The 26,177-nt window shown below is 38.5% G+C and overlaps 1 protein-coding gene across 3 annotated transcripts in view; it reads left to right on the forward strand.

The window, feature by feature from the left end:
- LOC147913665 (cytochrome P450 3A12) overlaps positions 1-25,967 on the forward strand; it is a 38,182-nt gene extending 12,215 nt beyond the window's left edge. For 2 of the 3 annotated variants that reach the window (XM_087417607.1, XM_087417608.1), the window contains exons 6-14: positions 6,115-6,228; positions 6,491-6,579; positions 7,888-8,036; positions 13,695-13,822; positions 14,479-14,545; positions 17,725-17,885; positions 20,295-20,521; positions 22,681-22,843; positions 25,872-25,967. In XM_087417607.1, coding sequence (XP_087273733.1) covers positions 6,115-6,228; positions 6,491-6,579; positions 7,888-8,036; positions 13,695-13,822; positions 14,479-14,545; positions 17,725-17,885; positions 20,295-20,521; positions 22,681-22,843; positions 25,872-25,967 — 1,194 coding nt within the window. Of the gene's footprint in view, positions 1-6,114; positions 6,229-6,490; positions 6,580-7,887; positions 8,037-13,694; positions 13,823-14,478; positions 14,561-17,724; positions 17,886-20,294; positions 20,522-22,680; positions 22,844-25,871 lie in introns of all 3 variants that reach the window. The other variant, XM_087417609.1, reaches the window with a different exon arrangement.
- The last annotated feature ends 210 nt before the right edge of the window (positions 25,968-26,177 follow it).

Below are 26,177 nucleotides of genomic sequence, written 5' to 3' on the forward strand. Positions count from 1 at the left end.
TAGGGGCTTGGGGACCCAGAGACTTGTATGCAGCCCCCACTGCTTGTGGAGCTGGTATTGGGCGAGCCACCAGTGGGAGCTATTTCACCAGTTCTCCTGTGTTTCCTGATGCTTTTGGTCACAGTTTCCACCTGCCACCACTGGGGAGAGTCAGGGACTATTTTTTCTGCTCCTGCCCCATCTGCTCCAAGTTGTCCAGATTGGGCTGCTGTTGCTGTCCACTGGCTGTTGTGTGGGCTGGGCCGCTGCCTCTGCTGCCACTCCATGGGTGGTCACATAGACTGCCACCCCTGCTCTGCAGGCAGTCGTGCATGGTCTGGGCCTCCTCACCTCCACTCACTGTCACGCAGGCCACCGTGTAAGGATCTGTGCCCTGAATCACTTCTACCAGAGGAGGGGGAAAGGGCTGCTCCCCTAGTTTCACTGCTTCCTGGGGTTACAGTCCACCCACTTTCAGATGTATAGCTGCATGGATAACTTAGGTGACCTGTTGTGCCCTGTAGGGAATACCGTTTTGGTCAATTGATTTCTGTTTAACTTACAGGGGAGAGACAAAGGGGAAAACTCATTCTGCCATGATGGTGATAGCACTTGGCCATCCATTATTTTTAAATTTTAAATTTTATTTATTTATTAAATTTTTATTTAAATAATTATAGATTCACAGGAAGTTGCCACAAAAAAATTACAAGGAGGTGCCATGTCATGTGCCCTTCATCCTGTTTCCCCCAGTGGTAATATCTTGCATAACTATAGTACAGTATCAATGCAGGAAATTGACATTGGTACTACCCATATAGCTGTTTCAGATTTCATCTGTTTTGTGTGCACTCATTTACATGTGTGTGTGTGTCTGTCTGGAAATTTATCATATATGTAGATTTGTGTAACTACCACCAGAATCAGGATTCAGAACTCTTCCATCACCACAAGTGTCCCTCTTACTATTCTTTTATCATCATGGTCTATAGCTTGTCTTTTCCTCTTATCAGGTTCTTCAGCAGAGGAAATATTTTTTTTTATTTGAATGAGGTCAATTTATCAATTTTTCCTTTTATGAGTTGTGCTTTGGTGTCGTTTTAAAATTCTTCACCTAGCATTAGGTCCCCAAAGGTTTCTCCTATTTTTTTCTAAACAATATATAGTTTTAGGTTTTACATTTAAGTCCATGATCCATTTTGTGTTAATTTTTGTATAAGGTTTTGTCTGAGGTGTGAGGTTTAGGTCAAGGTTTTTTTTTTTTTTTTGGCCTTTGGATGTCTAATTGCTCCAGTACCATTTGTGGAAAAGCAATCTTTCCTCAGCTGAATAGCTTTTGCATCATTGTCAAAAATCAGTTTTGCCTAGGGCTGGCTAGTGGCAGAGTGGTTGGGTTCACACACTCTACTTCAGTGGCTTGGGGTTTGTGGATTTGCATCCCCAGTGTAGACATATACAATGCTCATCAAGCCATGCTGTGGAGGCATCCCACATACAAAATAGAGGAAGATTGGCACAGATGTTATCTTAGGGAGAATCTACCTCAAGCGAAAAAGAGGAACGTTGGCAATGGGTGTTAGCTCAGGGCCAATCTTCTGCATTAAAAAAAAGAAGAAGAAATCAGTTGGGTCTATTTGTGTAGGTCTAATTCTCATTCTCTATTCTTTTCATAGAGCTATGTATCTATCCCTCCACCAGCACCACTCAATCTTGATTATTGTGTCTATAGAGTAAGTCTTACCATCTCGTAGAGTGATCCCTCCCACTTTCTTTTTTGGATTGTTTTAGCTATTTAGGTCTTCTGTCTTTACATACAAATTTAGAATAAAAATTGCTATTTTCATAATATCTGTAAATCAATTTGGGAAAAATCTATATCTTTACTAGGTCAAGACACAAACAGTATGTCTATCCATTTATTTAGGTTTTCTTTGATTCCTTTCACCAACATTTTGTAGTTCTCAGCATAGAGATCCTATATATGTTTTGTTAAATTTACCCTAAAGTATTTCATTTCCTTCGAAGTGATTGTAAATGGTATTGTGTCTTTAATGTGTTTTCACTTGTTCATCGTTATTATATAGAAATGTGGTTGATTTTTGTGTGTTGATCTTGTATCCTACAACATTGCTGAGCTCATTTATTAGTTCTAGAGGTTTTTACTTTTTATGTTCCCTGAGATTTTCTACATTGGCAAGTACATCACTTGAAAATTGGAACACTTCTGTTTTTTTCCTTTTCAGTTTGTATGCCTTTTACTTATTTTTCTTGTCATACAGCACTAGCTAGGACTTCCAGTATGATGCTGAATAAGAATGATAAGAGTAACATTTTTGCCTTGTTTTTGATCTTAGGGGGAAGCATTTAGTATTTCACCATCTTTAAATTTTTATTTATTTATTTTGGACAAATAAAAATGTATATATTTAAGGTGTATGATGTGATGTTTTGATATATGAATACATTTTGTGAAATGATTATCACAAATGAATTAACATATTCATCACCTCCTATACTTACCTTTTCTTGTGTGTGTGGTAAGAACATTGAAGATCTAATCTCTTAGCAATTTCAAATATACAATACAGTATTATTCACTGTAGTCACTGTGCGGTAGATTAGGTCTCCAGAGCTTGTTCATCTTAAAACTTGAAGTTTGTACCCTTAATCAATATCTCCCTTTCCCCTCTCTCTAGATTCTGATAACCACTGTTCTACTCTCTGTGGCTATCAGTTTGACTTTTCTTTTTTAGACTCCACATATGAGTGACATCATGTGACAGTTCTCCTTCTCTGACTTAATTTTCTTAGCATATTGTCCTCCAAGTGACTCCATTTTGTCACAAATGGAAGAGTTTCTTTCTTTTTGCAGGCTGAATAATATTCAATTTTGTATATATACACCATATTTTCTTTATCCATTCATCTGTCCATTACATTGAAAGTAATTATTGATAGAAAGGACTTACTATTACCATTTTGTTATTCTGGTTGTTTCATAGATCCTTTGCTCCTTCTTTCTCTCTTCTTCCTGTCTTCCTTTGTGATTTGATGCATTTCTATAGCAGTGTGCTGTGATTCCTTTCTCTGTGTCTTTCCTGTATCTACTATAGGTTTTGGCTTTGTGGTTACCATGAGGCTCCAATAAAAAACCTTGTAGATATGACAGTCTATTTTAAGCTGACAACAATTTAACTTTGTTTTCACTCAAAAACTGAATGCTTTTACTCCCCTGCCATTTTATGCTTTTGATGTCACAATTACATCTTTTTATATCATGTATCTAGTTACAAATTACTTTAGCTATAGTTATCTTCAATTCTTTTGTCTTTTAACCTTTAAACTAGAATTGTAAGTGATTTGCACACCATCATTACAATATTACTGTATTCTGAATTTGACTATATAGTCATATTTATGAGTGAGTTTTATACTTTCATAAGATTTCATGTTATTAGTTAGTGTCCTTTCTTTTCAGCTTGAAGAACTGCTTTTAGCATTTCTTGTAAGGAAGGTCTAGTGGTGATGAACTTTTTCTGCTTTTGTTTGTCTGGAAATGTCTTTATGTCTGCCTTATTTCTGAAGGATCACCTTTCAGGTAAAGTATTCTCGGTTGGTAGTTTTTTCTTTCAGCACTCTGAATAGATAATTTCAACCTTCCTGGGCTTCAAGGTTTCCCCTGAGAAATCCACTAATAGCTTCATGAGGGTTCTCTTGTAGCTCTCATTGCATTCTTTAGATCATTCTTTGTATTCTTCAGCTTTAAAATTTCTTTTTGGTTCTTTTTTATGTTTTATATCTCTTTGTTGAATTTCTCTTTTCTTTTTGTAACTTTTTTCTGACTTTGTTAAATTGTTTATGTGTGTTCTGATGTAGCTCTCTGTGCTTCTTTAGAAGATTTGTTTCAAATTCTTTGTCGGGCAATTCGTGGATCTCCATTTCTTTGAAGTCTATTACTGGAAGTTTATTGTTTTCTTTGGTGTTGTCATGTTTCCCTGATTCTTGGTGATCCTTGTAGTCTTGCAGTGGTGTCTGTGCATTTGAAGAAGCATTCACCTCTATGAGACTTTATGAACTAACTTCAGTAAGGAAAGACCTTTGCTTGTGGGTTGGGGCACACTGTAGTGTGCTGTGGCCCTCAGTCTAGCGGTGCTGGGTACCAAGTGTGGGGGTGTGTGGTGGCTCTATATGCAGGGGGGCATGCTTGGCTCAGGCAGATGGGGTTCACAACATCACCAACTGCACGATCCTTGGCAGCAAGAGCTGTGGATGGTCCACAGTGGCTGCAAGGGCTGTTGAGGTTTTAGCAGCACCTCCAGGTCAAGTGGCAAGGGACCAAGGCAGGTATAAGTGGTGGCCAGAGTGGTTAGTATGCACACGCTCAGCTTTGGGGGCTGAGTGCAAGCACATGCACTGCAGTGGGGGCTGGTGACTGGAGTTGAGGCTGGCAGTGTGCAGGTGTGCAGCTGCAAGATTTATCTGTGGGCACATGCAGCAGTGCAGTCCACTGACAGGAGTTAGGGCTGGCTCCAGGCACCTGAGCAGCTGCAGGGACTTGAGCTGTTGGTATGAACATGCCCAGGCATAGAGTCTAGCTCTGACTGCTGGTTTGGGTCCTGGGGATCAGAGAGTCTGTCTGGGGTAGAGTGGGGCAGAGTAGGACTCAGATAGCTGGAGTCTATGAATGTAAAACCTGTGAGGCTATCAGCAGGAAAATCTGTAGGGCATCATCAGAGTCCACGCTGGCTGTTGGTTCCTCAGTAGCAAAGGCTTCTGGGGTCTTCTGCAGATCAGGCCACAAAGAACCACGGTCACTCCCACCCATGGCTGATACTATTAGTCCTTGCCCTTCTCCTTTCTTCCTAGCTGTCTCAAGTAAAGTCAGCTATGCCAGTCTCTGGTTAGGGTGAAACCAAAGTGGGTCATTTGTGCAGGGCCCTGAAATGCTAGGGAAACTGGTCACTTGCCCTGCTGTGCTATTCCCAGCAGGTAGAAGTCTCTCAGGCTGGGAGTTCCCTCTTGGTGCTGAGCAGTGCTGGCCTGGGGGATGGGATGATGCAGAGATCATAAAACTATGCTCCCTACCCATTTAGTGTACTTATTCTCATTTTTCTGCTCTTCTGTGTTGGTGAAGCTTGTTACCTGTTTTCATGCATCAATAGCTGTTTAATTGTTATTCTTTGTGGGGCAACAGAGACTAGAGTCTTCTATTCAGCTATCATCATAACTTTAATGTTAGTTGTAGGTTTTTTTGTAGATGCTGTTTATGAAGTTGAGGAAGTTTCTCCCTCTTCCTAGCTTTTGAGTTTTTATCATGAGTGGGTGTTGGAGATATCCATTTTATGACAAAATATAGTTTTGGAAGATGAAAAAAAGTCACAATTATGTTGGCATGGTAGGTCTGTCCCAAGCTGAGAAATAGAATTATCTCTTTCTTTTCCTTTCTATCCTTTTAGAAAAAATGTAACCGGAAAGGATTTCCATGTGATGGTACTATTTCTTCAGAATAGCAAATAAGTTACTAATCTTGAAATATTAACTACTTTTTTTCGAAAATCACCGTTTCAAGACATCCTTTTCTTTTGAGTTGCTCATGCTGTAGATATATCTAAAGACAGAACTATTCTGAGGCCAAATACAGTTTTCCAAGGCTATCTGGCTATCTGTCACCAATCCCTTTCTACCTTGTGCAGCCTTGCAGGGTGTACTAGGTCTTATTCCTGTCTATTTCCCTGGAAGAACAGTTTTCCCACCATGTGGATCATTTGCACTTAAAAGGAGATTGGAGGAGGAAGATGGGCATGGATGTTAGCCCAGGGCCAGTCTTCCTCAGCAAAAAAAGAGGAGGATTGGCAGATGTTAGCTCAGGGCTGATCTTCCTCACAAAATAAAAAAAAAAAAAGGAGATTGGAATATAAAGGCTGGAAATTACATCTGATATCTGGATGTCTCCTAAACCTTCACAGAAACCTAGACATTGGGGGTGAATATTGAGCATCTAGCATGGGGTCGGCTACTTAGTGGAAAGTCACTAAATAATTTTTGAAGAATTGATGCCCATTTAATAAATTTTCCACAAGTGTTGAGAGCTCTGAAACTTATGTAGGGCAAAACGTCTTTTGCTTTTGAGTCTAGCCTCTTGGTCCAATGGGATTTATGAAGAATGCCATCTCTATGTCTGAGGATGAACAATGGAAGAGAATACGAATGTTGCTGTCTCCAACCTTTACCAGTGGAAAGCTAAAGGAGGTAAGAAATTAAGAAGAGTTTTAATTAGAAACTTAAGAATGCATCTGGGATCAGGTAGAAGATAACATCATAGTCCTTTTCCAAGTGGTATTTTTCTGAAATTGAGCTTCCTCAAAGTGGTGTTTTATCTTTATATCCTAGAAAAGACATTATAAGATTCATTATAAAATGTCGCTCACTGCTCCATGCTTGTACAAGCCAGGTGCTTGTAGGCCTCAAGTCTCTGCATTTAACTTTGGGTGGTGGTGTATTTTGTGTCTAGATGTTCCCCATCATTGGCCGATATGGAGATGTGTTGGTGAGGAACCTGAGAAAGGAAGCAGAGAAAGGCAGGCCTGTCACTTTGAAAGAGTAAGTAGGAGTGCACTGCTGGGTTTCTGAGCTCTGTCACAAAACCCTCCGGCTGCCTGCCACAGAGCCAAAATTCCTGCTGTTGAGTTATTCTAGTGACCAAACAGATGTAGATGTTTTGTGGTACAACTCCATTGGACCACCCAAGGAGTGCAGGGCGGCCAGGGGAGAACAGGTCTTCTCCTGTGTACATGAACCAGAATTAATTTATGTGCTTAATTGTCACCTTGGATACTATGGAAGACAAAAATAAGAGTGTATTGTATAGTGATGGTACTCATAGAGGGTATGGAATGGTGAGAGGGGAAGGCATTTGGTACATATTGGTGGGCAGTGGGTGGGGCAGGAAAATTACACTGTGGAACTTAGAACGACTTAAACCCCTTCCTGATTTAGCTGAAGATATCAGCAAAATACTAAATGTTAAATCTTACCACCACTTCTCCTTCCTTCAGTCTCAAAGAGAGAAGGCCCCGTACAGACTGTGGGTAGGGTGATCATATCACCTATTGTCTAAACTGAGATATTTTTTAATTATGCAAGAACAACAGGTGTAAACTAGCATTGTCCTGGGAAAACTGAGAATGCATGATCACTTAGCTATGACATACCCTAAATTGACTTTGGTGTGATATATTATCATTCTTTTTTTAACTAGGAACACCCTTAGTTCTTACATTTGTAGAAATGAGTCTACCCTCAGGGAAACCTCAGTTCACTGGAATTGAGGAGGAGTGGGTCTTTCAGGAGCCCCAGCAGGGGTGCAGAGAAGGAGAGAAGACATTCCTGGCAACTCAGAACAGGGTGCTGCTGTTCTGTAATATTCCAAAGAGGAATCAGCTCTCAGCATAGATACTATGATGAGGCAAAACCCAGGTCAGTGTCACCTTTCTTGACTCCTTTAGGAAGAGTTCATTATTCTACCCTCCATCCTGCTCAAACACTGTGGTTATATATCTACTATTGCCCATACTCAAGACATAGTACCATAATTTGCCTGATTATCAGTCTCTTTCAATCTGTGACTGTACTCCTTCTGCTCAGAAGTGGGCCTATCTTTCATTAGTGTCCCCATCACCTGTAGCACAGGGACAGCTTAGTCATTGTTACCTGATAAACAGCTCATCAGTGAGTGTAATGGTTGTATTGACTCTTTAGATGATCCAGCAGAAGATTTTGATGGTGTATGGCTCTTTATCTGTCTTGCCTGGGCATATGAATTTACATGCACTTCTTGCTGCATGTGTTGTATAAGAATAGTAAAGAGGTGCCAATTTTAATTTTCCATGTCTTCTTTTCTCTACTCAGCATCTTTGGGGCCTATAGCATGGATGTGATTACTAGCACATCATTTGGAGTGAACGTCGATTCCCTCAACAACCCACAAGATCCCTTTGTGGAAAATACCAAGAAGCTCTTAAAATTTGATTTCCTCGATCCATTCTTTCTCTCAATAAGTATGTGGACTACTGTTTTTCTTTTCCTTCCTTCCTTCCTTCTTCTTCTCTCTCTCTCTTTCTCTCTCTCTTTCATCTTTCCTTCCCTCTCTCCTTTCTGTCTATCTGTAACAGCTTTATTGAGATATAATTCACATGCTATATATTTCACCCATTTATAATGTACAATTCAATTGTTTTTACAACCTAAGTATCCATCCACAGATGAATCGATAAAGAAATGTGATATATATATATACACACACACACTAGAATATTGTTCAGCCATAAAAAGGAAGGAAATTCTGCCCTTGTGACAACATGGATGGACCTTGAGGGCATTATGCTAAGTGAAATAAGTCAGACAGAGAAAGACAAATACTGTATGATCTCACTTATATGTGGAATCTAAAAACAACAGCAAACACATAGAGACAGTAGATCATATTTGTGGTTGGAGGGTAGAGGTGCATTAGTGTCCCCATCAGACCCTGCAGATGGGGGATTTGGAGGAAGGTGATCAAAAGGTACAAACTTTCAGTTATAAGATAAATAATGACTGGGGATGTAATTTACGACATGTTGACTATAGCTGTCTCTGCTGTATGGTACAATTGTAACTTGCTAAGAGAGTTGATCCTAAAAGTTCTCACCACAAGGTAATTTTTTTTTTTGTAACTATATGAGGTAATGGATGTTAATGAAACTTATTGTGGTAATGTTTTCACAATTTATATATGTCAAGTCATTATACTGCACACCTTAGACATATAGTACTGTGTGTTAATTATAATTCAATTAGGCTGAAAAAAAAGATTTTTATTACATTCAAAGATATGTGTAACCATCACTGTAGTCAACTGTTAGAACATTTTTGTCATCTCAGCAACCCTGTACATTTTAACTACCACCGCCCACTCCCCTTAGTGCTAGGCAATCGCTAATTTACTTTCTGTCAATGTAGATTTACCTAGCTTGGACACTTTATATAGATGGGATCGTACAATTTGTGGTCTCTTGTGGCTGGCTTTCTCCAGCATAATGTTTTCCAGTTTCATCCACGTTGTAGCATGTATCAGTAGTTCATTCATTTTTATGGTAGATTAATATTCCATTGTATGGACATACCATCTTTTGTTCATCCATTCATCAGTTGATGGCGATTTAAGTTGTTTCCACCTCTTGCCTATTGTGAATACTGTTGCTATGAACATTCATGTGCAAGTTTTTGTTTGAATACCCGTTTTTTATTCTTTTGGGTGTCTACTTGGGGGGTGAAATTGCTGGTTATATAGTTACTCTGTGTTGAACCTCTTAAGAAACTGCCAAACTGTTTTCCACAATAGGTACACCATTTTACATTCCCACCAGTAACGTATGACGGTTCTAATTTCTCCACATCCTCACCAACACTTAGTCAATACTTTTCTATCTTGATTATGGCCATCCTAGTGGGTGTGAAGTGATATCTCATTGTGGTTTTGATTTGCATTTCCCTAATGGGTAGTGATGTTGAACAACTTTCTATATGTTTGTCGGCCATTTTTATGATACTTCTATCAACTTCTTTAGATAGATGTCTACTTAAAGCCTTTGTCCATTTGTATCTGGGTTGTTTTTCTTTTTGTTGAGTTGTAAGAGTGCTGTACATACTCTAGATGAAAGTCCCTATCAGATATATGATTTGAAAAATGTTTCTCCCATTTTGAGGTTATCTTTTCCCTTCCTTGATAGTATCCTTTGAAGCACAAAATTTCACATTTTGATGATGTACAATTTATGTGTTTGTCTTTTATTGCCTGTGCTTTTGGTGTCACATCTAAGAATCCATTGCAAAATCTGAGGCCAGGAAGATTTACCCCTTGGTTTTTGTCTAAGAGTTACATAGTTTTAGCTCTTATGTTTAGGTCTTTGATCTATTTTAAGTTTATTTTTGTATATTGTGTTAGATAAGAGTCCAACTTCATTCTTTTGCATGTGGCTATCCAGTTGTCCCAGCACCATTTATTAAAAAGACTATTTTTCTCCATCGAATGGTCTTGGAACCTTTCTCAAAATTAGTTGACCATAAAGATGAGGGTTATTCTGGACTATAAATTCTATTCCATTGATCTATATGTCTATCCTTATGCCGCTACCACATTGCTTTGATTATTATAGCTTTGTGGTAAGTTTTGCAATTGGGAAGTGTGAGTCCTACAACTTTATTCTTTTTTTTTGTTTTCAATATTGTTTTGGCTAGTCTGTGTCCCCTGCTTCCATATGAATTTTAAATTCAGCTTTCAATTTCTAGAAAGCAGCAAGGATTCTAATAGGCAATGCCTTAAATCTATAGATTGATTTGGGGAGTATTACCATCTTGACAATATTAAGTTTTCTCTCCATGAACATGGGCTGTTCTTCCATATATTTAGGTCTTCTTTAATTTATCTCAACAATATTTTGTAATTTTCAGAGTATAATTTTTGTGTGTGTGTGTGAGGAAGATCAGCCCTGAGCTAACATCCGATGCCAATCCTCCTCTTTTTTGCTGAGGAAGATTGGCCCTGGGCTAACATCTGTGCCCATCTTCCTTTACTTTATATGGGATGCTGCCGCAGCATGGTTTGACAAACAATATGTCGGTCTGCTCCCAGAATCTGAACCCATGAACCCCGGGCTGCCAAACAGAGCACATGAACTTAACTGCTATGCCACCAGCTGGATACATTCAGAGTAAAAATTTTGCACTTATTTGTTAAATTTATTTCTAAGTATTCTGTTCTTTTTGATGTTAATGTAAATGGAGTTATTGTTTTAATTTCCCTTTTGGATGCTTTTTTGCAGTGTATAGAAATAAAATTGATTTTGTATATTGAAATCATATCCTGATGCTGCTGAACTAGTTTATTAGTTCTAATAGGTTTTTGGTAGATTCCCTATGATTTTCTACATACAAGATCATGTTATCTGATAATAAAGATAGGTTTACTTTTTTTCAAATTATTTTATTGAGGTCATATTGGCTTATAACATTGTGTAATTTTCAGGTGTACATTATTATATTTCAGTTTTGTGTGGACTGCAGCATGTTCTTCTTTGTTTCCTATAAGGATCCCTTTAATTTCTTTTTCTTGCCTACTTCCCCTGGCTAGACACATAGTACAATGCTGAGTAGAAGTAGTGAGACAGGCATCCTTCTCCTGCTCTTAATCTTAGAGGAGAACATCCAGTCTTTCACTATTAAGTATGGTGTTAACTATGTTTTTTTCATATATGCCCTTTATCAGATTGAGGAAATTCTCTTCTGTTCCTAGTTGGTTAAGTGTTTTTAACACCAAAGGGTGTTGGATTTTGTGAAATGCTTTTTCTGCATCTAATGAGATGATCATGTGGTTTTTGGATTTTATTCTATTTATATTGTGTATTACACAACCTTGCATTCCTGGGATAAACCCCACTTGGCTATGGAATATGCTTCTTTTCATATGTTACTGATTCAGTTTGCCAGTATTTTGTTGAGGATTTGTGCATCCGTGTTCATAAGATATGTTGATCTTAGTTTTCTTTTCCTGTGATGTCTTTGTCTGGTTTTACTATCAGGGTAATACTGGCCTTGTAGAATGAATTTGGAAATATTCCCTCCTCTTCTATTTTTTAGAAGAGTTTGTGAAAAATTGATGTTAATTATTTTTTAAATAATTGGTAGAATTTGCCATTGAAACCTTCTAGACCTGAGGTTTTCTTTGTGGGTAGGTTCTCTATTAATAAATCAAACTTTTTACTTATTATAGGTCTATTTAGATTGTCTATTTCTTTTTCTTTAAACTGAGGTCACATTCTATAAATTATATTATATAAATTTCAGGTGTATATTTTGTGTGTGTGTGTGAGGAAGATCAGCCCTGAGCTAACATCTGATGCTAATCTTCCTCTTTTTTGCTGAGGAAGATTGGTCTTGGGCTAACATCTGTGCCCATCTTCCTCTACTTTATATGGGACACTGCCACAGCACAGCTTGACAAACGGTGTGTCACTGAACGCCAGGGATCAGAACCTGCGAACCCTGGGCCGCCACAGCAGAGCGCGCGCACTTAACCACTGCACCACCAGGCTGGCCCTCAGGTGTACATTCTTATACTTTGACTTCTGTATAGACTGCATTGTGTTCACCACCAAAAGTTTAGTTGCCGTCCGTCACCATAAACATGTGCCCCATTACCCTTTTCACCCTCCCCCTGCCCTATTCCCCTCTGGTAACCACCACAGATTTTTTAATCGGTTCCTATGGTTTGTGTCTTTCTAGGACATTGTCCATTTCATTTAAGTTATCTAATTTGTTCATGTACAATTGTTCATAGTATTCCTTTATAGTTCTTTTTGTTTTTTTAATGTCAGTAGTAATATCCTGTAGTTCATTTCTGATGCTGGTGAGTTGAATCTTCTTTTCTTTTTGCTTGGTCAATCTAGTTAAAAGTTTTTTCATAGAATCAGCTTTGGGTTTGACTGACTTTTGCTATTTTTTTGGAAAAAAAATTATTTTTTTATTGAGGTCATAACAGAGGGGAAGGGGGGAGGGAGGAGGGTGAAAGGGATAATTCGGTACATGTGTGTGGTGATGGGTTGTAATTAGTATTGTGGTGGTGAACATGATGTAATCTATGCAGAAATAGAAGTATAATGATGTACACCTGAAATTTTTACAATGTTATAAACCAATGTTACTTCAATAAACAAAAAATAAAAAAAATAATTTATAACATTGTGAAATTTCAGTTGTACATTATTATTTGTCAGTCACCATATAGATGTGCCCCTTCACCACTTGTGTCCACCCCTCAACCCCCTTCGTCCTGATAACCACTAAACTATTCTCTCTGTCCTTGTGTTAGTTTATCTTCCACATATGAGTGAAATCATATTCTCTGTTTCATTAGTTTCTGCTCTTATCTTTACTATTTCCTTTCTTCTGCTTGCTTTAGGTTTCATATGCTCTTCTTTTTTCAGTGTGTTAAAGTGGAAAGTTAGATTATTGATTTGAGACCCTTGTTTTTTTTAAATGTAGAAATTTATAGCCATAAATAGCCATAGCCATATAGCCATAAAGATCTCTCTGAGCATTGCATTTGTTACATCACATAAGTTTTGGTATATAGTGTCTTCATTTTTATTTATCTCAAAGTAATTTCTAATTGCCTTTTTGATTTCTTCTTTGACCCATTTGTTACTTAGTAGTGTATTGTTTAATTTTCACATATTTGTGAGTTTCCCAATTTTCTTTCTGTTATTGATGTCTAACTTCATTTCATTGCAGTTGAAAGACATCATGTATTATTTGTCTCTTGAGTCCGTTTTCTTGAACTGCATGATTACTTAAAGTAGCCAGCTATGGTTTGGTTTATCCAAAGAAACTCTAGTCCAATAGATAAAAGGCTGAGAGGCGAAGGAATGCAATCCTGTTCCTTTGGTCACTCCAAAGATGTGGATGGGGCCACTGATGTCACTGCTATAGTGATGGTTTCTATGTGCAGACTTACCCTTGCTCATCCAGTGGCTTCTATGTCCAAGCAAAGGTGATAGAGGGAATGGCTCCTGGTTGAGAACCCTGGTGTCTTTTACTCTTCTGATTGGTAAAGGAAATTATAATTTCTCCAGGTAAACTTTGCATTTTCATTGTGCTTTCTTTTTTTTGCCCCACAGCACTCTTTCCATTTCTTAGCCCAGTTTTTGAAGTATTAAATATCTTTCTCTTTCCAAAAAGTGTTACTGATTTTTTCACAAAATCTGTAAAAAGGATGAAAGAAAGTCGCCTCAAAGATAAACAAAAGGTAAAATCTGGTTGTGGTTGCATGAGGGTGTTCACTTCGTGATAATTTAGTGAACTGTATACATATGATTTGTGCACTTCTGTGTCAGTTTTTAAAGCTTAGTCAGCTTTGCCTTGCATGAGGCCTGGAGAATAGCACAAGGACGTCTACAGGTCAAGGAGGCAGGGCTGAGTTCCCCAGGATGTGTAGAGTTCTGGGAGTGTGGGGCACTTGAAGATACTCTTAGAAAAGCTGTTGATGATCTCTGTAAAAGTCAGGGAATTGATCTATGTGGCCATTCATTAAGAATTAAGGCTGGGGAGAAAAATGATTGAACTCCAGAGACTTCCTCTTGAGCAAGCAGACATGACAGGAAATGGAACAGTCAACTCTTTGGCCTGGAAGCTGTATTCAAAAGCCAGAGAAGGCAAAGATCAGAGATAATGAATGCCAAAAAGCAGCTGGACACGATGGCTGGATTTCTTTCAGGGGAACATCCTGCTCTCCAAGATTTGTAGCTGGATGATTTTGTTCACTGATGACTCAGGAAACATTAGTCAGACTTCTGGACTTAAAGGGGCCATATTCTCAGGAAAGAGGCTAAGCACTGCACTGCTGACTTATTTCTGACTTCACAAATGACTGTCTGTCGTTGAAATTTGTCTTTCTGCTTCCAGAACCGAGTGGATTTTCTTCAGCTGATGATTAACTCCCAGAATTCCAAAGAAATGGACACCCATAAAGGTAACCAAGGACTGTGTCAGAAAGCCACAGTGGGGAGGCTCAGGGGGAGGGAGGGGTTCTAAAACATGAAGGAACTTTTACAGACAGAAGAGAATTTCTGCCAAGTTGAAGAAAGACACATGCTCAGATATAAATGGTAGCCAGAGGAACTTTCTAGAAGCATGCAGACACAACTTTCTTCAAAGCTTGAAGGGCAACCATAGACAAGTTATTTGAGAGTGCCTAGAAGTCAGTCAGTGGTCTGTGGATCGCCTACATCAGAACCTCTGGGGAGCTTCTTTCCATGTCAATTTTTAGACCTCATCCAGACCCACTGAATCAGAACCTCTGCCTGAAAATTTGCATCAAGCCTTCACCACATCAGCAGGCACATTGCCCCAGTGTTGGTGACCTTACCTTGAACACTTGGTAATGTTGTGTTCACTAGGTTAATCTACTGTGAAGTTTTATTTCCCCCTGTGTAAATAGTAAGTAACTAGTGGGGGAAGCCTTTGAGACTGTGTAAACATTCTGTTCCTTTTAAGAGTTCACCTGCAAGTTGTATCATCCACGGATAGATTTGACTGAAATCATTATTACTATGATGATTGCAAAAGGATGGCTTTCTGATTCCATCGTCTTCTTCGTTTATAAGTTGATGTTCCTTCGTAAGGGAGAACTTTCCATTCTCACCAATTTATTTATTTGTTTATATATTTGTATCAATATGATCTTATATATAACTAATTCACTTGCTTGCATAATTCTTTATTTTGATGCTCAAATTCTCTTAGATTTGTCCACTGGAAGCTCTTTAAAGTGGACTCCAGTGTCCTATTTTTTCTTCTTCATTTTTTAAATTTTATCGTTTTAGCAGACTTTGTTTTTTAGTGCAACTTTAGATTCACGGACAAAATTGAGCTGAAGGTACAGAGATATCCCATATACCTCCTGGCCCAGTACACACAGCTTCTGCGACTCTCAAAATCCCTCACCAGACTGATATATTTGTAAGAATCAATGAACCCTCAATGACACTCAAAGTCCATAGTCTACATTAGGATTCCACTGGTGGCATACATTCGATGCGTTTTGACAAATGTGTAATGACATATATCCACCGTTATAGTCTACCGAGTATCCCGTATCCTTTTAAGCTATCATTTTCTGAGCACTTCCTTGCTTTCTGATGCAAGACATTCCAGGTTTCCCTTCTATTTCCCCTGTCCAGCCCTGGAATCAACCATTTCTACAAGGAATTCTGGTTCCTTTTGGTGAGAAATGGTACTGAGAAACCAAAATCTGTTTTGTCATTGCTAATCACTTGTAGCAGCTCATTGTTACTAAGGGTGTCTTTGCTTCTAGAACTTCTTAGTGGACAAAGCTAAGAACATCAAATATATTTACACAGAACTGACAAACATAAATATTTCTATATCTACCCATAACCAGTGATGTAAACATGCTCTGTATCTCTATTTCTCAAAAAAGTCTCTGATTTATAGTTTATTTCCATGTAATGAATGCTCCCGTATGTTTAATTTCAAGCTACCAATGGTTTGACAACCATCTCACAGAATTCCTGAATATTCAACAATTGGTCTTAGACAGCAGGGATGATCTGAGTCCAGCACACTAGTATAAATATATCTATATCTATGTCTACATCTACTATCTATCTATCTATCTATCTATCTATCTATCTATCTATCTATCTATCTAGTCCAATGCAACTTTCGGTGATGAAGTAAATACCCTATATCTGCACTGTTCAATATAGTAACCACTAGGCACATGTGGCTATTGAACACTTGACATGTGGACACTGCCACTGAAGAACTGAAACTTAAATTGTATTAAAATTTAATTAGTTAAAATTTAAATAACCACATGTAGCTACCATATTGGACAGCACAGCTCTAAACTTTGAGTATCATGAGGTTCATGCTAATGGGGGGAAAGAATTTGGTAGTTGACTTTACCCACAACAGAATCACAGAAGTCATCATTGGGAAATCAGAACTCTATAGACTTTTCTTACAATCATTTTTTTATTGTTTTTAGTTGTGAATTGCATGATTGGGGCAGGTATGTTTATTTTACTCCCCTAAGTATCTAAAGGTCCTAATCTAGTCCCAGTCAAATTAGAGCCTGATTGTGCTTAGCATCTTTCAGGAGAAAATCAAAAAGGATGCCAACTTATAATCCCAATGGCAGTTTGCTGAGCATAAAGTAGAGCAGAGAGAAATGGTATGTGCTGAGGAAGAAGACATTAAGGCCATGATTGAATGAGCGTTGCTGTTACTCTCACTGCACCATATATATATATATATTTTTTTTTTTTTTTCAATGAGCTCTATTGACACATTCTGTCTTCTGCTATTTTAATGCCATTGATTAGACTAGGGTCAATCACCACTCTTCTAGCATTTTGTGTGTCTCTGTAGTTTCTGTACATATCTGAGATCTTCCATTTGAAGACTTGTGCCCCAGGTCTTCCATTATCTGATGCCTCTCAAGGTACTATCCATGCTTCTCATGCTAGCTTGTGTACGCAAACCCCACCAGATCTCATGAGAGTTCAGATTTTGATTCAATAGTTCTGCATTTCTAATAAGCTCTAAAATGCTGCCGATGCCGCTAGTCCCTGGACTACATTTTGAGTGGGAAGAGTTTATCTGCAGTGGAATATTATTCTCTTAGGTTTCTCAAACATGTTTAGAGGAAAGATCCTTTAATTTTCTCCACCTTTAAGAATTAATATTGCACACTTTCCTAAAAAAATTCAAGCTGTGTTTTAGCTAGAATAATTTTATTTTTTCCTGAGGGAGAATGATACCCCATAATACCTGTAGCTAAGTATTTTTAGGATTCTCCAAAGGACATACTGATAACACTGTCTATGTTAGACAGAAATGCTATCTCTTAAATAACCCAGTTGTGTTGGTGAGGATGGTGGCATAACCAGGAGTAGATTTCAAGAATAGTACAGACCTTGGGAAAAACTGAATCAAGACAATTTTTGCCTTTTTCTGACTCTGTCAGATAGGCATCAGAGTGAAACCACTCTCTGTTTGACTCTGAAATGATTTTCTATTCTTTTTCCCTAGGGTGTTGAGACTCATTTCGATTTTAATCCTCTAAACTGTATTGTGTTACATTGACCTGCTTTACCTAAAATGTCTTCCCTCTCCTTTTAGCTCTGTCTGATCTGGAGCTGGTGGCCCAATCTATTATCTTTATTTTTGCTGGCTACGAGACCACAAGCACTTCTCTTTCCTTCCTTATGTATCTCTTGGCTACTCACCCTGATGTCCAACAGAAGTTGCAGGAGGAGATTGATGCTACTTTCCCCAATAAGGTGAGTGGATAATAACTGGAGAGAGAGGGAGAAGGTGAAGGCTTAGCAAGAATGTCTCCTCATGACTTTCTAGGAGAATTCTTGCAACTCACATAAATAAAATATCTGTGAAAAAAGTTCTGGTCCTGGCATATCAGTTTTCTGTAACCACAATCATGCCAAGTAAAAATCACAAAACCTCAGTGGGATCTAGCAATAAGCATTTACTTCTCAAGTGTATGGGTAGTTATCTCTGTTGATATTGGCTGGACTCGCTTTGGTCTGGCTGTAGGATGACCTAGGCTGGCCTTGGCTAAGCTGACTGGGCTGACTCAACTCCGCACATGATCCACATGTCTCTCATAGTCCAGAAAACTAGCCTGGTTGTCCTCTTTGTAAGGCTATGGCAGAGGACAAGAACAAGAAGCCCAATCACATGGGTGCCTTTCAAAACTGTGCTTACATCACAGTTGGCCAACATTCCATTGGTTCAAAGCAAGCCACATGACCAACCCCAGTGACAGAATGGGAGAGCACCACAAAGTTAGATGGCAAAGGGCATGGACACAGGAAGGAGTGGAGAAATGGGGCCATTAGTGCAATCTACTAACCTGGGTAACTTTGTAGACAGGAGAAGCCTGATGTACAGGAAAGAGCTTAGGGTTGGAAATGGAAGACAAGACTTTGAGTGCTGACTGTCGTTTTGGACAAATCTTATGACCTTTCTGTATCATAGGTCCTTCAGACATAGAGTAAGGAGACATTTTAGGGCCCACCTCTATTAGAGATTATCTCTTTTCTCTGGTAAAGCCCATATCGGGATTCTTTTGTTTGAAATATGATGAAAAAGTCACTTAGAGACAGAGATTGGTGAAAGAATTTTGTTCTCTCTTTTTTAATAATAATAATCCCAAGGTCGATAACAACATAAATAGCTTACATTTGCTTCTTACTACATATGTCTATCCTAAATGCTTTCTATTTATAAGTGAATGTAATCCTCATAAAATTATGTATTGGTCAGGATAGGCTAGGTTATGCCTCAGTAACAGAGTAGCCCTCAATATCAGTGGCATTACAAAGCAAAAGATTACTTCTAACTGACATTTTCATGTCCAACATGGATGTTAGTGGAGGATGGGAGTAGGAGTCTCTGCTCTACATAGTTACTAGGGATACAGGCTATGAGGCTCCATCTTCCTGTAGCTGATTGTCTGGAACATGAGGCCTTTCTGTGGGCTGGGGAAAAAAGAACTAGAGTGTTGTTCACTGGGTTTTCAAATGATTTGTCCCTGAACTGACATGCATCACTTCAGCTCACAGACCATCGCCAAAGCCGATTTCCCCTAAGTTCAATGGGCTGGGAAATGTGTGAGACTACATGCATGTTGAGTGATCAGTGAATGTCTCTGCCACCCAACCTTATGAAGCGTCAACTCTAATTATCTCCATGGAACATATAAGAAAACAGAGCTACAGTGAGATGAAATAACTTTCATACCTTAGTCATATAAGTAGTGGTGAAGAAGCCAAGCTATGATCTAGGGTGTTTGGCTCCTGAGCCAAACTCTTAACCTCTGCAATACTGCCTCTTCAATATTACACCAGGTCATAGCCACATATTGTCAACACAGTTTTCAGATCTCTCCCCAAACTGGATTTCTTTGTGATGAGAAGAGACCCAGCCTCTGTGGCTCAAGTGGCTTGTTTAGATCTTCAGAGATTACAGTCCAATCCTGAAGCAGCCACTAGGAGACTTCCAGCAACAGAGGATGGGGCTGAGAGTGGGGTTCTGATCATTTTTATAACTTTCCCTAGAACCAAAATTTGGTGCTTTGGTAGCATCCAATCTTACCCTTCTTTTGTCATATTAGATTTAGAAAAGAATTAGTTTCTGCCCAAATTATTTATAGAGATTTTATATAATACAAAATTTGAGAGACTCTACTAATCAACTTTCCAAATAAGAGTTAGCAAGAAGGATTTTTCAACTAAAATATTCTATGTCGAATAGGGGGTTTGCTCTTTTACACGTTCTCTTTCCTTGGTACAGATATGTGGCCTCTTCTTGGAAATGAAGCAATGACTTGGGCATATTTCACTTAAGAGTAAGGTCACAGTCTGTTAGTCACATTTGTTCACATGTGAAAGAAAAACCACTACATGGTAACGTGAGCGATTTCAGGCCCTGTTTAGGGGATTGTCCCAACTAAATCCCGTAGTCATAGCTACTCCACATATTTCAATGGATGACTGAGCAGGTCAAAGGGCATGATATGTATTAAAATCTCTATAAATATTAATCTGTATAAATGCTTTATCAATATGAATTATTCTGTTGTACTCCTAACATTTCAATAGTCCTGCAGAGACTGGATAGAAAATTGATCCCAAATCTCAATTTATCAAAATCTGTTTCTTTGTTCCCAGGCCCCACCCACATATGATACCCTGTTACAGATGGAGTATCTTGACATGCTGTTGAATGAATCTCTCAGATTATTCCCAATTGCTGGTAGACTTGAGAGGGTTTGTAAGAACGATGTGGAAATCAATGGAGTGTTCATTCCTAAAGGCACAGTAGTGATGGTGCCAACATTTATTCTTCACCGAGCCTCAGAGTTCTGGCCAGATCCTGAGGAGTTCCATCCTGAAAGGTACAGGGCCGCTGGGAAAGGGGACCCACCCTGATCATGGCAGCTTTGAGCATATTCTGACATCTTTTAGTATAGATGACAAATGTGTGATTGTATAATCATTTATTTGTACATCGTTTTATTTTTAGAAGCTTGTGTTTCTTATTATAAGAGTGATCAATGTTTGTTGTCAAAATTTTACTAACTGTAGACTAGGAAAAAGAAAATTATAGCTCTCCATATTGCCAATACCTTAAGATAGGCCTCATTAATAATGTGATGTATGTCCTTATGGACATTTTTCTATGCATATATAAATTTTTAAAAATTAGAAGGGTATTATATTTTATTTGGTTTTGAACTACTTACTTTAACAGGAAAATATAAACAATATCTAATGTTACCATATATGTGTGTGTGTATATATGTGTATATATTTTGTGTGTGTTTGTCTGTGTAATTGTATTTTGCCATACATTTATGAAACCACTGTTTTATGTTAGGAATATAGGCTTATTTTTTCCTTCACGTTTTTCTCTGCTGTTCTCTTCAGATCTTTAAATTATCACCAACATTCCCACATTCCGTTTTTTCAAACATTGCTGCTGTGCCATCTAGCGTTACTCTGAGAGGTCGTCATCCTGATGGTTTAAGCAGCCTCATTGAGGACAAGCTTGGGCACAGGTCCCCCGTGCTGTCTGTGGCTGCAGCCCCATGCCAGCTCCCTTCCACTCTCAGTATTGGGCAACCCTTCCAAAGGGAATTCCTCTGCTGTCTAGACTCTGAGACATCCTCCTTGGAGGGGTCTTCAGCATATTCTTCTGGGAACTGAGCTGAGGTCTGACTTTGGGCACAGCTTGAACTCTGGAAAGAGTTGATGCTTTCACATTTATTATATTGGTGAGCAAAATTTGGAATGAACTTTTTAGGGCACTAGCTGAGATCTAGACTTTTATTAGCCCTTGAGTATAAGCTCCCTGATGGCAGGGACCTTGTCTTTTTGGCCATGGTGTCCCTAGTGCTGGCATAGCATCTACACATAGTGCTTGTTGAAAAAAGAGATTAGAGTTGACCAAGTCCTTTGTTTCTGGACCAGAGGAATTCTGTTGTTCCTCCCAACTCCCCAGTATCCCCTCCTGTAACTTCATGAACATAAAATTAGAGACCAGTCACTCTACATTTTTTTGATTAATTTGGTCATCAAACAGAGAGTTAGTGCTTAAGGTGTGTCAGGGACTGGACCATGCAGTTAGAAATCCAAATGTTAAAAAAAATGCTATTAAGAAGAATTTTTGACATGTATACTACTATATGTGTATTTGACATACACACAGCATATAAGTTTTCCTACCTCTATATGTGTCCATCACCTGCCCAACAACCATCAGCCCATGTCAGCTGCCCCAAGCACACACCACTGCTACCCTTCTCCTGAATCCTGTGTTATTATATCGCATCATGTATAACTATTTCAGAATGTTCTCTAAACTATAAGGACTATTTGGAAAGTACATGCCACAATGCCATTATCACTTTCCTGAAATCCATAATTTTTCTTAATGTAATTATGTATTGAGGAATCAAATTGTATAAAACATAGGTCTAACATTCAAGGAATTTATAGCTGGTGGGACAGATAGAGAAGAAAGTCAGTGATTATACTATAGTGGAGTAGCATTATATGCCCAAGTAAATCATCTGATGTAAGCTATTCTATGGGCGAGAGACAGAAGGCTGGGAGAAGAAGGGAAGAGAAGGGAAAATAACAATTTAAATAATGGGAGGCATTTCTCGTGCTTCCTTCCTCCATGAGCACATGACCAACATAAGAGAGTGGAGGCAGGGATCTACTTTTCCTTCAATCACTCTCATTTCTTTTTGTGAACACCTCATCACCCTGAATGTAGTTTTCATGTTTAAAGATAAATTTTGTTTTAAACAGCATTCATCTTATCTCCTCAACACAACAAGATTGAAATCTCCTAGAGGGTAAGGGGAATGGAAAGGATCAGTCGCTTACCATTCTCACAGCAAAATACTCATAGCAGGATGTCAATGACTAGCCCACAAAAGTATCCTGTGTACTACTGGTTGAGGAGTCTAAGTGAGAACCCAAAACTTGTAACTCTTATGGTTTTTATGTTTCATTAACTTGTTCTCATCTGCTATTGTGGATCCAGGTTCAGTAAGAAGAATAAGGACAATATAAATCCTTATATATACCTGCCCTTTGGAACTGGACCCCGAAACTGCATTGGCTTGAGGTTCGCTATCATGAACATGAAACTTGCTGTCGTCAAAATGCTGCAGAACTTCTCCTTCAGACCTTGTAAAGAAACACAGGTCAGTCAGTGAATTTTCTGCATAAATAATATTTTATTTGTAGTTTTATGTAATTGAAGGGTTTATATATTTATAAAAATGTGTTCTATTCCAATAATAATTGTTCTATTGGCCAGAGAATCTATCTGAAGCCATCTGCGGCATTTAGGGCCTTTCAGCTCTGGACTGCTAAGTCTGTGGCTTTATAAAGACTCAACTATAAAGGTCATTTAGAGTCAATTCAGTTTGTGTGACATGATTATGTGCAGTCCTTTGAACTTGAACAAAGTTTTAAATTCCACTCCACTGGAAGGAAGGGACAGTGTTCTAACAGCCATGAAATGTAATAATTACCACATTGTAACTTTTTTTAAAATTTTTTGTTTATTGCAGTAACATTGGTTTACAACATTGTAGATTCCTCAAAAAATCAAGGTTAGAACTACCATATGATCCAGCTATTCCACTGTTGGGTATTTATCCAAAGAACTTAAAAATACCAATTTGTAAAGGTACATGCACCCCTGTGTTCATTGCAGCGTTATTCACAATAGCCAAGACTTGGAAGCAACCTAAGTGCCCATCAAGGGATGAATGGATAAAGAAGCTGTGGTATATGTACACAATGGAATACTACTCAGCCATAAGAAACGATGAAATCCAGCCATTTGTGACAACACATTGTAACTTTTGAAGGATGCTCTTCTTTACCAAAACTTATTGAAGATTTATGATAGTGGTTCTCATCCACTGTCTGTATAATGAAATCAATGGGGAACTTTAAAAAATCTTCATGTCTAAGTCCTCTCAGAAATTCTAAAATAATTTCCCCAGATATGGTTTTCAAAGCACCCCATTGATTTTCATGTGCAGCCAAGGTTGAGAATCACAGACTGAAAGCATTTCTGCCAGATGTGAAGGTCTCCCACAGTCCAGGGCCATTCTGGCTATTTGACCTCACCTTCTAGGATCCCAGCTCCAGTCAAGCTGGGCTCTTTGTACGTCCTCATAATAACTCTATGGATGTTTTTCTCACTATCCTCCATGTCTCTTCTCATCCTTCAAGTCTTCATTCAATCCCCAAGCCCCTCCTTGGCGCACATCTAGTCCAGAGACCATTCTCTCCTCTGCTCTATCAGTCACTGCAGGCTGGTATCATTGATCAGACCATGTATCTTAATATTTTGTCATTAAACCATCCAGTTTAGTTCTCTATGTTTTCTTTGTGCCTAAGAATGTCTTTAACTCTAGCACCTCATTTATTCCTTTCATAAACTCCCAATGATGCCTTGTAGTCATCCAGGAAATGCTTAAAGAGTGATTTGCAGTTTATTTAGAGCTCTTGGATACAAATTTTGAACAATTTTAATGGTTAAAATTTAACAAATGAGATTTGTGTATGTGCATGTTGTGTGTGTGTGTCTGTCTGCAGGGGGAGTATATGTATACCATTTGAAATTAGAAAATAACAAGGTTTTTATCTTTATAGTAAGGTCTGGAATCTCTCCTCTGAATATGCAAAGAACAGTAGCCATTGATTCATATCAAGCAAGGTCCTATAATAAGACTTATTTCTGGGACTTGTACATTTAATATGCAACTCCTCTCCTTAAGTAGGCTTTCTGCAGGAGAAAGGGGGATGGAGATGATTTCCATCTTATTTTTGGCTTTAGGGAATCTGTGTGGCAGTCCTGTAGGTGTACAAACAGAGGACTCAGCCCTGAGAGAAAATGGCCTCTGGTACACCTGGAATGGGCAGACCCTCCCTGCGAGCCCCAAGTCATCCACAGACTGGCACTTCTCACCCTCTGTGACAATTTTCTTGCCCTTCAGTCAACTGAGGTCACAAGATTACTCTGCTACTGGATCCCCTAACACTAAGGAGTGACTATATGAGAATGGAGCTAAAACTATCAGTCGAAACACCATAGAACTCCAGAATTTCACCATTTGCACTACATGTGGGAGCCAAAAGATGTTAGAAAAGAGGCGTAATGCTTCACAAAGACCTCTCCCCGTCATGAAACTGGATGTGTTCCACTGGAAGATGTGACTAGACTCTTTAGAAGTTGAAGATGTCTCACAAAATTAAAATGTATATTGGAATACTACTCAGCCATAAGAAACGATGAAATCCAGCCATTTGTGACAACATGGATGGACATTGAGGGTATTATGCAAAGTGAAATAAGTCAGAGGGAGAAGGTCAAATACCATATGATTTCCTTCATTAAGTAGTAAATAATAACAACAATAAACAAACACATAAGGACAGAGATTGGATTGGTGGTTACCAGAGGGGAAGGGGGGAGGGAGGAGGGAGAAAGGGATAATTCGGCACATGTGTGTGGTGATGGGTTGTAATTAGTATTTGGGTGGTGAACGTGATGTAATCTATGCAGAAATAGAAGTATAATGATGTACAACTGAAATTTATACAATGTTATAAACCTACGTTACTGCAATAAACAAAAAATTAAAAAAAAAGAAAAAGAAAAAGAAAAAGGAAAACCAAAAGCAGATCAACAATGAGGATGAGCCCAGAAGAAAGATAATGGTTTAAAGCTGTCATAACTTACTAATTCACACCTAAAAGTCAATAAAAGCTTAATGTCCTGGAAAAAATAAATAAATAAAATGTATAATACACACTCCGGGTTACCTTGCAAGTTTCAACATATCCAAAATTAACTCTATATGGCTTTTCAAAATAGTTTGCCATGATCCCTAAGAATTTGGTTTAAATTTTAAAAATTCATCTTTTTTACTTAAAATTTAAATCAAAAAGTAATATAAGCCAACATCACTTTGTGTCTGGCCTCATCCAGAATAGGTGTTCCATAGATAATTTGTTGAATGGATGGATGAATGAAAGTTTTCACCATCCAGTCTGACATAGCTTACAAAATATAAATAAAAGTTATATGATGCTGAAAGTAGTTTATATGTTTGTAAAGCATTATTGTCCTTAATGTATCTTGTCTACTTTGCTTCTGTTGTTGGCAGAGCTTCATTAGTTGGTTCTCATATGCTTGCTTAACTGTTGCAGATCCCCCTGAAATTAGGCACTCAAGGACTTATTCAACCACAGAAACCCATTGTTCTAAAGGTTGAGTCCAGAGATGGGACCGTGAGTGGAGCCTGACTCTCCCTAAGGACTTCCATTTTGTTGTTCAAGGAAGCTGTATCCCAGAACACCGAGGACCTCAGTTTACTTGGTGAATAAAATCCAGAATAAAGATTTTCTTAACCTACTGCCCTTGATGGATGCCTATGCAGTCTTACATTCATTGCACTTTCTCAGTGTCTGTGTAGAGTATTACGTGTTGTGTGATATAAAGGAGGGGCCTTGTAA

This window comes from Ceratotherium simum, chromosome 26, assembly GCF_057802395.1.
Source record: "Ceratotherium simum simum isolate JZ-2026a chromosome 26, ASM5780239v1, whole genome shotgun sequence".
In the NCBI taxonomy this organism is placed as follows: Eukaryota; Metazoa; Chordata; class Mammalia; order Perissodactyla; family Rhinocerotidae; genus Ceratotherium; species Ceratotherium simum.